This window comes from Serinus canaria, chromosome 8, assembly GCF_022539315.1.
Source record: "Serinus canaria isolate serCan28SL12 chromosome 8, serCan2020, whole genome shotgun sequence".
NCBI classification, from domain to species: Eukaryota; Metazoa; Chordata; class Aves; order Passeriformes; family Fringillidae; genus Serinus; species Serinus canaria.
This window is the reverse complement of record NC_066322.1, coordinates 26064518-26078051: the sequence shown is the minus strand read 5'-3', so window position 1 is coordinate 26078051 and position 13534 is coordinate 26064518. Positions and strand designations below refer to the sequence as shown.

The 13534-nt window shown below is 44.2% G+C and overlaps 1 protein-coding gene and 2 long non-coding RNA genes across 4 annotated transcripts; 1 reads left to right on the top strand and 2 right to left on the bottom strand.

Annotated features, from left to right (window-relative positions):
- Positions 1–2784: 2784 nt before the first annotated feature.
- Positions 2785–8154, bottom strand: LOC127059853 (uncharacterized). Of its 2 annotated transcripts, XR_007778075.1 has the most exons (3): positions 8052–8154; positions 5662–5918; positions 2785–4203 (listed from the first exon to the last, which is right to left on the bottom strand). It is a non-coding gene; the product is annotated as an uncharacterized LOC127059853 (long non-coding RNA). The 2 variants fall into 2 exon arrangements; XR_007778074.1 differs by having other exon boundaries at positions 2785–5918.
- A 357-nt stretch (positions 8155–8511) lies between these two features.
- LOC103814795 (uncharacterized) lies at positions 8512–10001 on the bottom strand. Its single transcript, XR_003944656.2, has 2 exons — positions 9482–10001; positions 8512–8854 (listed from the first exon to the last, which is right to left on the bottom strand). It is a non-coding gene; the product is annotated as an uncharacterized LOC103814795 (long non-coding RNA).
- Positions 10002–10094: 93 nt separating this feature from the next.
- On the top strand, positions 10095–12846 carry MRPS14 (mitochondrial ribosomal protein S14). Its single transcript, XM_009088410.4, has 3 exons — positions 10095–10202; positions 10928–11086; positions 12354–12846. Exons 1-3 carry the CDS (start codon positions 10158–10160, stop codon positions 12534–12536), a joined length of 387 nt encoding a protein of 128 aa, XP_009086658.1. The 5' UTR covers positions 10095–10157; the 3' UTR covers positions 12537–12846.
- The last annotated feature ends 688 nt before the right edge of the window (positions 12847–13534 follow it).

The following is a 13534-nucleotide window of genomic DNA, read 5'->3' as shown; positions in this document are numbered from 1 at the left end:
CTGATTTCATATCACAAGACAGCAGCCTGCAGTAATGTGGCCCTTTGAGGACAGACCTTGACAGAGAACAACTTCTTTGTTTGGTTTATTAGGATTTTTTAATTCACTGAACTACTAAATACATCTTAGCAGCCTGAGCAGCGAAGGTCTTGCAGATGCCTCTCAAATTATTGGAACAGCATTTCTTATCCTTGTGGAGCCTCTAAATTCCAGGGCACAAATGCACAACAGCCACAGTGTAATTTACCACATACCAGCTTAGCTGCACTGTGATTTACCACACATTAGCTATGGTAAAAGTTGTGATGTACTAATGTGATGTACCACCTGCATGTACAAATCTCAGCTCTTTTGTGAGATGAAAATACATTACTTTTCACTTTAATGAAAGATGCTGAGGCTTGTTTGTACCACCCTAGAGCAGCACACGCTGGGAATTGGGAATTTGAATAAATCACAGCTCAGCTCGTTAGCAGTATGAGATGCTCACCTGTGGCAAGAAAAAACAAGCAAATTATTTTCTTGTGTGATATGAAAATCAAGTTTGCTCTTTAGGTCTAATTGCACTGCAGCTGAGTACAGACTGTGCTGCTCTGCTCTTCACTACTGAACTCCCTGTGTGCTCCAGGAGCTGCCAAGACATCTGCACCAGTGAGAACATGGGCTGGCTCGAGACAAGGAACCAGCTTGAAAGTAGGGGATTGACTGAGCTCCATCCCTGTTTGACTGATCCCCCCATGTGAGAGCTTCAGACAGTTCCACAAATTCCCCTGAGGCATCTCCTGTTATGTCTAGTCTAATTTATATGCTTAAATGTGTTGGTTAACATCCTGAGTTGAGCACCCCAAATATTCCTCCAGGTCATTTTTGTGAAGAAGTGCACATTGCACATATATAAGACTATTTGTCAATAGGCAGTAGAAACTGCTTCTGCACTCATAGTCACAGATGGACTGGTGGAAATAGAGGCAAAATTCATAAGCCAGTGGTTCAAGAAGTTTTCCCATCTAGCTGCAGACTCAGCTGCAAACATCCTTCCAATGGAGACTCCTTGTCACCAAAGAAGAGCAAGCAAATATACTGCTTGGGAGATTTGATTTCCCATGTTTCTTTATATTATTATCCAAATAAACACGTTTTTTTCTTTCTAACAAACACTCTGCCATGATTATCTGTCTGAAATGTGTATGAGTCCCCTGTCCTGTTGGGAAATGCCACAACAGTCACCCAAAGAAATGCCTGGATATGGATTATAGCATTTTAAGGGCAAGGCATGAATAAGACATTGCAGGTGGTCATGAGGTGAGTTTTGGCTGTGGTTCCCTGTACTAACAGTAACTGGTCCCTTGCCATAGAGCTTGTCCACAACAGGACTCAAGAGTCTTCATCTGAGCTGGAGACCTGTTCAGCCACACTAGTAAGAATTACATGGATTTTTTAGCTCACTAAAAATGCATGCAAAGCAGGAGAAGCTTTACCAAAACAAGTAAAATTGATGAAGGATTTTGACAAACTCAGCTCCCTCCAGTGCTGCTACAGCTGAGCTGTCACAGCTCTGGTGCTTGCCTTCTTGCTCCTCTGCCAGATGTCTGACATTCCATGTCTGGCTTCAGATCCAGTAAGGTGATCATGTCATTTTCACTGCCCACCTGTATTTCCTTGGTGTTTCCACCAGCTGAGGTGTATCTCCCCATGTATCTCTCTGTTGCAGTAAAGTGGAAAAATGATAAAAAAAGGCTTCTTAAAATCAAACCTGCTCTCCTGGAATCAGCTGCTGGCCTTGTCGAGCTAGCACTTGGCAAGCTCCCATGTGAGGGCAATCCTGGTGGGAGCAGCTCATTAGCATAACAAACTATTCCTGGGTGAAAAAAACAACTAGCACCTGTATAAACTGTTTTTACAGTGTTAGAAAAATGAAAACTGTCTCTCACAAACAACTGTCCGTGCACATAGACACCAAGAATTTGAGTGACCCATCAATACAGAATAACAACTTGTTATTAACCAATGATAGTAATTGACAAGAAAGCTACTGACCAATTGGAGTTACACACAAGGTCTGTAAAATTGTATAAAAAGGAGTTATGTGAATAAAAAATGGGCTTTTTCCACCATGAAGAATAGAGTCTGCATGATTTATTCCCATACCTGTCTAAGGGAGCCTCCACCTTATTCCATGAGACAGTGGTGGTAACTTTTGTCACTCGGTTGTCACATTGGTTGGGATTTTGATTCGTGAGACAGCATTTCAAAGTGCAGGATTAGCTATCTCCACTTGAATTAAACCCCTAAAACACCTGTCATGGCATGTTAGGAAGACATTCTTCCCTGGGAGTGGGGGGAAGCACTGGCACAGGGTGCCCAGAGAAGCTATGGTTGCCCCTGGATCCCTGGAAGTGTCCAAGGCCAGGTTGGATGGTGCTTGGAGCACCCTGGGACTGTGGGAGGTGTCCCTGACCATGGCAGGGGGTTGGTCATCACTTTAGATGATGTCTAAGGTCCCTTCAAACTCAAACTATTCCATGTACACATTTCCTTTATTTTTGCCTTACTGCTCTGGCCAGCAAAAACACTCACTTAGGTTTCCCCAACAGCCTTTGAAGAAAAGCATCCATGGGAAACCAGGAGAAAGAAGGAACGTTCTATCATTTAAATGAAACTCTCCATTTCTTTCTGCAGGCAGAGCTTGCAGGCTACCTGTCTCACCTTCCATAGGTACCAACTTGAGGATTACCGAGATGCCTTAGAGATCTAGAAATAAAACAACACACTTTTGAGACAGTGTTAATATAGGAGGCAACATAAAAGCTGGTCTTTAATTGGAGACCCCCAGGGCCAAGTATGGAAAAATGCCCACCTCACAAAGGGTGAATATAGTTTTGCAAGTTTAGTAAATTAGCATAATTACAAGAAACACCAACTAGAAACACAGGTGATAACGCAGTTCACCCCCTTGGCTCAAACTCTCCTGGAGCCCCTCTTCTTCCAGTTGTTTATAGGAAAGTGTTTTGGGAGAATAGCTCATCCTTGGTTCCCAGAGGAAGCAAGATTAGGATTGAGGCCTCTGGAATTTTGTCTGTCTGTTGGAGTAGGAAAAATGCTGCAGGGAGCCAGGAGCTGTTACTATACAGCAATAATCTACAGAGCTACAAATAAATGAAGAATATATAAAAGCAAAAATCATTTTGGCACCAACCTTCTGGCTTTCCCCCTCCCAGCTCCAAGTACAGTGTCTACCCTTTCTCTGCCTCCACTGCCAGCCATCTGCTGCTCCTCCCTTTCTGCCTTTCCTGCAGACCTGTCTCAGACTCCCTCAGGTTTTGCTATTTTAGCTGATGAATCAGAGCTTGGTGGCAGCTCTTAAAGTAGCTGGTATTTGCTTATTTGCATCTCCTAAATTCCAGGGGTTACATAAGAATATGAGCATGGGGGTTATTATTTTCCTTTTTTAAGAACCTTTGCATCCCCCATGTCTGTCAAGAACAGCTTGAAAACACAAGTCAAATGTGTTCCAAAAAATCAAAGTCTACAAAGTCTACATTAAAATGACAATGTGGAGGTTGTAGGTTCTGTTGTTTTTTAAAAATTTTGTTTTAATGGAGTAATTTACACAACAACCTCAGGAATGTCAGGCCTGATATGGAATTTTTCAGTCTTTGGAAGCAGAATGCCTGCCCTTTTGTAAGAGATGAATTTCAGAAATTCCATAATCTTGTAAGTAGAATGAGAGTTTAAAATTCTTCAAGGTCTCTTTTGCAAGAGAGTAGCTAAAAAATATTTTGCCATTTTTCTTTAAGACAGTCAATTAGCCAACAGAGTTGTTATTCCATACAGAGGCTAACTCACTACATGTAGCCGTGTCTGGATGGAGCTATAAGTCAAGTTAAGGGTGAAGTTACTGTAAAAAAGTAAAACACTGAGCTAGGCCTAGGGTTGTTTAGTGTTTAGTGTTTAATATGGAATGCAGGCAAGCTCAAATAAGGTATAAGCAGACCTAGCTGCAGGTCATGAATGAAGAAGCAGTCAATTATGAACCTTTTGTGTTGGAATTTTGAAAGATCTGTCCCCAAACCCTGTAATAACATCACTGTAGCAAAAGCAACTTTCCACATAGCAGTCCTGCCAGTCACTGAGGATGGTTTCCTTTCTGTGTTGTCTTTCACAGGTATGACAGTGGCATCATGTCTGTTCCAGGTTCGAGGCCTATAAAGAGAAAAAGCACTACCAACAATTAGGGAAGATGGCATTTTTTCTTGAAGAAAGCTGTTTTGTTTAGTTTATCCAGCTCCAGGTTTGTCATAGAGGGGAACTTAAAGTTTAGATTTCTATCCAACTTGCTTTTTGTCTTTTCAGTGCTTTCATCTAGGCTTGCCCTTAGGGCAGGCACATGGACTGCTGCAGGTGGGGATTTTCAGGTCTTTTGCTGATATTATGAATGCCCTTTTTTCCTAACAAGGACAGAATTAAGTGCATGAATATGCCTGGAAACTTGCTATCGAGAAAGCATAGCTTTCTCCCTGGGGAGACACCGCTCCTTATGTGACAGGGGAGCCCAAACAGATCTCACTGGACATTCACACATGAGAAAAGAATTGTCTTTATTTAAGTCTGATTGTTAATCATTCATTCCTGCCACTTCACCCACGAATCCTCACCAGTGAGGATGTATCTGCTCTTAGGGTCACTGCTTTTGGGCACCATGACCTGCTTCTCATCCATCTCCACCACGGATCTGAACTTCAGCTTGTAATAATGCACATCTGGTTTAGGGCTCTCCCACCCCACTTGCAAGGAGTACTCCACCTCCTCTGTCACTCAGATGGCATTGGCTGCAGACCACACTGGGAAACACAGCAGAGAGATGTAGGGAAGCAGCAAAAGCACAAAATGGTAAATAGAAGACAGAAAAGTCACTAAACAATGCTCCTTCCCTGCCCAGATTCCTGCTCTAACATTTTCCTTAGCCAAACTGAGGAGTCAAGCAAGGACAGCACAACAGTTACTTCAACAGGTTTAGTTTTATCCATGGTAACAGTCCAGCTCTGGTGTTTGCTGGCTCTCAGTTCCCACCTGCTGTGCTGGAAGCAGGAAAAATGCCAAAATCACCAAGCTTTCACTGTCTTGGCCCAGTACAAGCAGATAGCATAGTATCAGCTGCTAACCAAAGAACATTTCAGCTCTCAAGAGGCTGCTTCAAATGCACAGCTTTTGCATACTCAACCTCTTAGCCTCAGCAGGATCATGCTCATTCACTCCTGGGAAGAGCCTATGAGGAGAAATAGAAATGCTGCAGACATTTTTGGACAGTAAGTACCTAGGAATGACATCCTGCCTACTTTAAAGTTCTTTCTGCATTATTCGTAGTAACATGCTGTCTTTATCCTGCATGCTTCCATTCCTGCTTCTTGCAGCAGGCAGCACTACAAATTCCCTAGAATTCATAGGTGTCAACACATGTAGGATTTGGACATGAAAAATGGAAACAGATGAAATATGCAATACATTCAGCCCCAATGATCCAAATCTGGGAACAGATTCTCCAGAGAATGACATGAAAAACAATGACATAACTCTAGGCTGGGAAGAGAAAGTGCTTTCCCTGAAATCTAACTTTAAAGATTTAAAACATCTGACTCTTCAAATGATATTACCTGCTCCTACCTGTACTGGCTTCTAGATGCTTGGGCTCAGTGGCAATCCCTTTCACATGTGATGGAAGTGTGACATTGTGAGATTGCATGGTGCCAGGATGCAATCTCATAGCTGAGCTGCTCTTTGGGCACATGGATTTGTTTCACCAACATTCATACCCAGCTGGATAGTCAGGAGGTAATTATTCACATCAGTCACTGGATCCCAGCTGACAGCCAGGGAGTTCTCCATGGAGTTCAGCACCTGTATATTCTGGGGAGAAAGGACTAAAAGACAAACAAAGAAAAACATGGCAGTGAGGATCACAACTTGCCAAATGGCCAAGCATGAAATTTTTTCAAACTTATTCTGACTAAGAAAATGCAGAACTAGTGTTCCCAGCCTGTAGTAATCTTGGATTTATCCATTTCTTTCTGCTCAACAGCACATCATTAGATAAAAATAAATAATGCAGCCAGTAATAAATATAATTTCCTGGATGACTCTTTGCACCCACACTGGCATGAGGAAAACTCTCTCATAAAGCTCTCTCTTACCAATGCATCTAGGAAGAGGAAGACAAGCCTAACCCCTCTTTTCCTATAACTGTCAGAGTTAATTAAAAATGTCAATTGGTCCCCAAAACTGGGGAGTGCAACTTCTCCACAGCAGAGACAGAAAGCTGAGCTTTTCTGACTGAGTACTGATGGAAACTTACATTTGGTGCCTGGAGGAGACCTGGGCAAATCTGCTGCACATAAGGCATTTCAGGACACCAACAATACCTCAACTGTTTTGTCACAAGACAGACAGCTCCTTGGTGTCTTGAAAGCAGTCCATATAGAATATCTGTTTACCATCCAATTTACCTGATTTTAATTACAAGTGAGCTCATCCTAAGCTGATCAAAAATCTATCAGCTGTATTTCATTAGAAAGTTTGTGGTTTGACACAGGCACCCAAGAAAGCTGCTCACTCGTCTTCTCCTGCTACATCTGGGCAGAGGAGAGAAAAAATTTAACCAAAGGGTTCATGAGTTGAAAGAAGGACCAGAAGAAAACACTCCAAGGGCAAAACAGGCTCATCTTAGAGGTACAGAGTGACTTTTTTACTAACAAGATCAGAGGAGGAGAATGAGAAGTAAAATAAGCCCTTAAAACATCTTTTCTTCCCCCAACCTCTCCCTCCTTCCCACTGACAGCACAGGAAGACAGAGCATAGGGGTTTTGGTCAGTTTGTCACACAAGGGTTTCTTCTGCTGCTCAGGGAGAGAAGCTGTTTCCAGCTATGCTTTCCCACCCCAACCCATCCTCTCCCTCCAAGGGACACAGAAACTAACTCCACCTTTCTTTTTCTCCTGTGCAGACTTCTGAAACAAATAAAATATAAGAGATTGCTTCAAAGGTCTGAACAAATTTATGTCTAAATTCTGCAGATTCTCATCCCAGTCCATTGCAGGAAACCCCAAAGCTTTGTTTTGTGTGGTTTACTTCCAAACCTCTGGAGATGAGGTCCCCAAACACACAGACACAGGCACAAAATCCCTTTGCTCGGCACCTAGTGATTAATAGCATTCTGGGCTGTAACATGATCTTGTGACTAATTAGGGCTTCATGGGAATCACAAACTGAGTTCAACATTTTCCTGGGCTTAGAGATCATTTCAGAGAAAAAACCCTGGACACGAGCATTTCTGTCAAGTATAATGAAAGCAAACAACTTTTTTTGCTTCCTCATCAAATAACAAAGAGATTTTTTTCCCCCTGCTGTTAAAAAGAGTGGGTTTAGCTGACTTTTTGTGGAGAATATAATGTCATACATATAACTGGCAATAACACCATATTAGGGAAGAATGCCTAACAGTCAGATCTGCCAGGCACAGAATATTCTCCTAAGGGAAAGGATAAAAGAAATCCTGTTCACACCTTTTCAATTATTGCAGAGGAAAACACAGGACAATGAAAGCTGGGGAGAATGTGAAATGTTTGTGTGAAAGTTTCCAACAATCTAACTCTGCAAGTCTTTTTCCATCCTACTGCCCAGTGCTTGAGGATTTAGGGTATCTGCCTAATATCATGTATTAGGAACAAGCATGCTAAAAAGAAACCCTTCTAGGTTAAACCCTAGCTCCATTAGACCCAAAGGCAAAACTCCCATTTATAGCAGCAGATATGTAGTTTTATATGGTTGGAGGAGAAAACCTGGGAGGGCTTAAGCCCTCCAAATAGGCTTAAAAAACCCATTAAATACTACTGAACCTTTTGTAGTAAGAATACATGCCCATAATACAGGATTACATGTTTGTGTAAAGCTTCAAAATCCTTGGAGGGCATCTGCTCTAAGAAGTCAGAGACAAACTGAGGTTTTCCCTCAAAACAAACAATAGGAATGTCAAAGAAATTAAAAATTCTTTTCTCTTACCTATCACCTGTCTGGTTCAGAGCCCTTCTGATGCAGGCACCACTTGCAAAGGTAATTTGAGCAAACCAAAAAGTGACCAAATTCTCTCCCCACTCCAGCTGCAAAGCAGCAGCAGTCCCTGCAGGGAGTTTAAGAGCCCATGGACCAGATGAAAGGAACCAATAGAGGTCTCGGGGCGTTTCCCTCTTCCAAACCACCTAAGGAGCAGGCTGCCTTTGGGAGTGATTCCCCTGCTCAGCATTCCTCTTGCCCATCAGCAGGGAGAAACATTTCCCACTTGTTTTATGCTCTGCTACTAGTCAAAAGCCAGAAAGCCTCTCCAGCTCTGTACATGTCTGCAAGAATCACAGGATGGTTACTGAGACTGCCATACCAGCAAGCACATTTGTAATATTAATGATGAGGAATTCAGGCAGAGTACATCAGAAAATAAAAATTAAAAAAAAAAATTAAACTCAGCAGCAGTTAAACATTACATTTATTCAGCACAATACTTTCAAAAATCCCTCAAGAACTACCCACACAGTTATTTAACCAGGTGCATTACTGAGCCCAGTTTTTAGCTGACAAACCCTCAGATTCTGAACAGTTCCTTTGATTTACAGCAACCAGAAGCTGTGCTGAGGGAGCAGAAGATTGTAGCAGCCTGAGGAATGCTAACATGCATCATTAATCCTTGCCAGTCTCAGCTGGGAAAATGCCAATCACACAGGTGATGCTGCTGAGCAAGTGAGGGAGTCAGCCCTGGATGAAGAAATAGCTCTCCTTGGCATCCTCACCCATTCCTCCTGCATCTGGACCATCTAAAAAACACAAAAGGGGAAGTCATACACTAAATATTGTAGAAAAGAATGCATGCTGTAACATCCAAACCCCCTTTGATCATATCTATTTTATCTGCTCTGCTGATATATATACAAATTAATTTTACCATCTGGAAAAATAGCAAGTTATAGAGAATTACAAAGCTTGAAATTCTCCCCTTGCAAACAGCAGAAAGCTACCACAGTAAGCACCTAGGAAAGCTGCTGACTGCAGCATGGATAACAAAATTTGATTAGCCAGCCAACCTAGCCAATTCTTCCAGATTATTACATACTTCTGGACCAGTATAATATAGCAAACATCTGAGTAAAACAACTAGCACACACAGAGCAAGCAGCTTGACAAACTGAGAGAACCAGCTTCTCGAATGACTTTTTGAATGTAGCTAATGAGCTGATACAAACAGAAAACTATGAATTCAACATCAAAACTGTGATACATCTTCTCCCTGAAATCAGGAAATAGACATATTTTAAATGCTGCCTAAGCGTAGTCCCAGTCAGCGGACCAGGACAGTTTATCTCACTGAACAATAACGATGGAAGCAGAATTTCCGATTTGTTTTTGTCTGTTTGGGGTTGTGATTATTCAGGTTTGGATATTACCAAAAGTCTGGACAACACTCCAAGGCACGCAGTGGAATTCTTGGATTTGTCCCGTGCGGGGCCAGAAGCTGAACTCGATGATCCTTACGTGTCCCTTCCAATTCAGAATGGTCTACGATTCAAAACCCACCAGCAGAAAAATCCCCTGCAAGCCACAGGTATAAATCTAGGCATTCAGGAGTAGTCCTAGGGGATAAACAAGGAAAATACACCCCTAAGGAAGAGAACTAGCCCGGAGCTGCTTGTCCCGCAGCAGACAAGGGGTCGGGACGCTTACGGAGGATGGGCTCACAGACAGGGACCCACAACGGCGGGGATCAATTTTCCTGCTGGGACACCTTTCCCTGACATTTTCACAGCCACTCCCCCTCAGCCCGGGATAACTCTGCTGCACCCAAGGCCGGACTCCAAAGTTCCTGTGGCAGATCCAGCTGCGTCCAATGACAGGTGATGCTAGCGAGCCCTGACAGCACTGCTAAGATATACACAGCGCTGCCCTCAACTGCGGCCAGAGCTCTTACCGCAATCCCAGCCGCAGAGGGTTAAAAAACCGGGGGAATGCGCACTGGGGATGCAGCGTTGGGAACGCAGCACTGGGAGGAGGAGGGCGCGGCCCGAGGGGCGGCCTGAGGGCGGGCCCTGCCCTGGCTGCGCGCATGTGCGGCGCAGCGACAAGATGGCGGCGGCCGCGCTGTGCTGGGCGCTGAGGGCGGCTCGGCAGGTCAGACCGACTCCTTCCTCTCCATTCCTCTCACCCTGCTTCCCCGCCTCTCTCCGGGACCCCATCCGCCCGGCCGAGGCACCGGGGAGCGGAGATGCGGGTGGTGTTTGACCGCTGCGGGCTTGGCCCTGCCCCCGCGGCGTAGGAACATCGCTGGTCCGGTGTTATGGAGCGTTCGGTGTAGCTTCTGTCTCTCTGTGAAGAGAACTTGCTAACACTTTATATGACGTTCAGAGTTATATACTAATACAGTAGGGAATCTGGTATGAAAGCTAAAGCTCTCAAGGCATCACTGTTAGTCAGAGAGAGCAAAGATCGGTGGTGGACCTCGTGAGGAAGATGTAGACAGCGATGAGGTGTAAGAAGTGTAACGTGAGATCCAGGAGTTAAGCAATACCGGAGACACAGATCTGAGGGAACGGCTGGAGCCGTGTCAGGGGAGGGTGAGGCTGGATATTAGCAAAAGGTTTTCCCCATGCGGGTGTTCGGGCTCTGGAACAGGATCCCCAGGGAGTGGTGACGGCCCCAAGGCTGCCAGAGCTCAAAGGCTGTTTGGGTAACACTGAGGCACACGGTGGGATTGTGGGGGCCAGGCAGTGAACTCGGTACTTGTCGGTCCCTTCCAGCTCTGGATATTCCATGCTTTATGGAAATAACAATTCGTCCTTGACTAGGGTTGACTACATACAACAGGCAGGTATCACAAATTTTATTTTTTCAATCAGGTTCTCCCCTCGTCCTGCCCAAGGCAGGTGCGGAGCTACTATGTGGACTGGAGGATGCTGCGGGACGTCAAGAGAAGGAAGATGGCCTATGAGTATGCAGATGAGAGGCTGCGGATCAACGCCATCCGCAAGAACTCCATCCTCCCCAAGGAGCTGCAGGTACTGCCAGTTACCTGGACCCAGACAGGCCACGAACCACACGTGGCTCTTGCTGCTGTGGCGTGCTCAGGGCCACAGCAGTCACTGTAGAGATCCAAATGGCTGTCCCGAGTCACAGATGTTGTGTTTCCCCAGCTCACAAGCACAGAGTCATGTCATATTCCATAGCGACTTCAGCCTTTTGGGGGTGTTTACAACAACAGCATGTTCACCTGACTGGAGGTTGTGTGCATTCGGTTTGGGGTTTTTTGAAACCAGTGCTTGTGGAAGCAGCATATGTAACACTATGACAGTTACTGTGACTATGACAGTGAAGTCACATGCATACACTGCCCTTAACATACATTGACAAACCTATTTTCTTTACTTCCCATAATTCAGAATAATAAAATCTAGATTTTTTCTTATTTAAAAATCTAAATGCCTGATCTAGCCCAAACCACCAATCTGGGTGATTACAAATATTTAATTTTACTTCTTGCCTGAGCTACAAGCACGTGAACTTGCATCAGATGTGGGTGTTGAAACCGTTCTTAAAAATCAACCGCCCTGCTCTCAGCCTGCCTTACTAAGCACCAAAAACATTTGCACGTATCAGACTGTTCCTGTGTTTGATCTGGCCATGATACTTACACATCCTGGGAGAGAAAGTGTATGAATTTGCTTTTATATAGTGACTTTACCATTCTTGGGCAAGTCTGACTGGTGCTGGATGTCCTTATGAGGCAAAACTAATACAGAAAAAAGCCCCAAAATAAGATCCCGTAACACCTTCCAAAGAGCCCTATATGAGATCCCTTTTACTGATACCTTGGCAGGCAGTTAATAAATAACATATATTTAAATTCAGCTCATCTGAAAGGACTAGCCTACCCTGCAACAAGGAGAAAGCCAAATGCGTTTTTGACTAAATGTAATTCCTGGCTTGAAGTTATTCAGTCTGTAATAAGATTAAATCTTGGGTCTCTTAGAGGGCTAACCCACCCTGGAACAGGGACTAAAAATAATGGCTTGAGAGTGTTCTGTGTAATAGGATTAATCTGGGGGGTCTCCACGTGGATCAGTTTACATTCACTGTTGGAATGCCCAGAAAGGGTGGGCTGAGCAAGGTGAAAGCTTCCAATTAAAAAGCAGAGCTTATTCATGAGGTGGTAGAGAAACTTGTGACAGTACCTAGTAAACATCTGGATTTTGAGGTCTGGGAGTAAAGCCCCTCTAAATCCCAGGGAACACAGATAAACTTTAGTGTTCTGGTCTCATGTTTTAGGAAGTGGCTGATAAAGAGATCGCTGCCCTGCCCCGCGACAGCTGCCCTGTGAGGATCCGGAACCGCTGTGTGCTGACGTCCCGCCCTCGGGGGGTTAAGCGGCGTTGGAGGCTCAGCAGAATTGTTTTCCGCCACTTTGCTGACCACGCTCAGATGTCCGGTGTACAGAGAGCCATGTGGTAATAATCTCCAACTGCAGGTGCAGTCAGGCAGGTGAAACAAACCAGGCTCATTTGTGTGGGTAATTAAAGCAAGACTGTCCTGCCTCAGAGCCCAGCATCAATGTCAAACTACTAAGGGAAGGAGTTGTGCTGATTCATTAAACTCGCTGGATTAGAATTGGTAGCAGCTGACCAGCAGCAGCACAACTGCACTGAACTGATCTGTGTGAGAGGCAGTTTGATTGTGAGAAAAAAATCACTACGTGATGGTTGCAGAACTAAGCTGAGGTTTGTGGTATGGGCAGTATTAGAAATAAAGACATACAGCACAAGGCTTGTTTAAGCATTTTTTTTTTTTTGTTGCCATCATACGGTAAGTTCATCATGGTAATTTGGGTAAAAGCATCAGTAAAACTGCACAACAGGACAGAGTGGTATTCTGTGAACAAGGGCAAGCACAGAGTGGGAATAAAACGTGGCCTCAAGTTCAGATACACTTGCTATGCTAACTCAATATATACGTGTATTAACGAGCAGACAACTTGGCTATAGGACCTGTTACAAACTACACTGTGCTGGTATTTCTCCTGTTCGTAGCTTAGTCCCATGCTTCAAGAACAAGGTGGCAAGGAAGCCCTAGTCCAGACCCTAACAGGAGAGTAATGGCTTCCTTAATTCACAGGTAACAACAAATCTGTCCTTGGGAGACACATGAGAAGGAGGCAGGAAGGACACAATTAACAACAGGCTTGCTGCTAAGGTCATGTTTGCCCTGTACTCTTCTTCAAAGCACTGCAGTAAATGGGGAGCAGTGGCTGCTATGTCCCACTCCCCAGCAGGGGCTGAGAGGTGGCAATGAAAAGGCCAAATACCACTAGCAGGAAACTGACAGCAACCCATCACACCCAGCTGAGTTATATTTTGGTGTATAAGCTATCTTAATATATTTACTCTCTCCCCTTAAAACCCTTTCAAAGTTGTTGGAGAAAGTGGAGCTTATCCCTTGTTTCCTACTTTGCA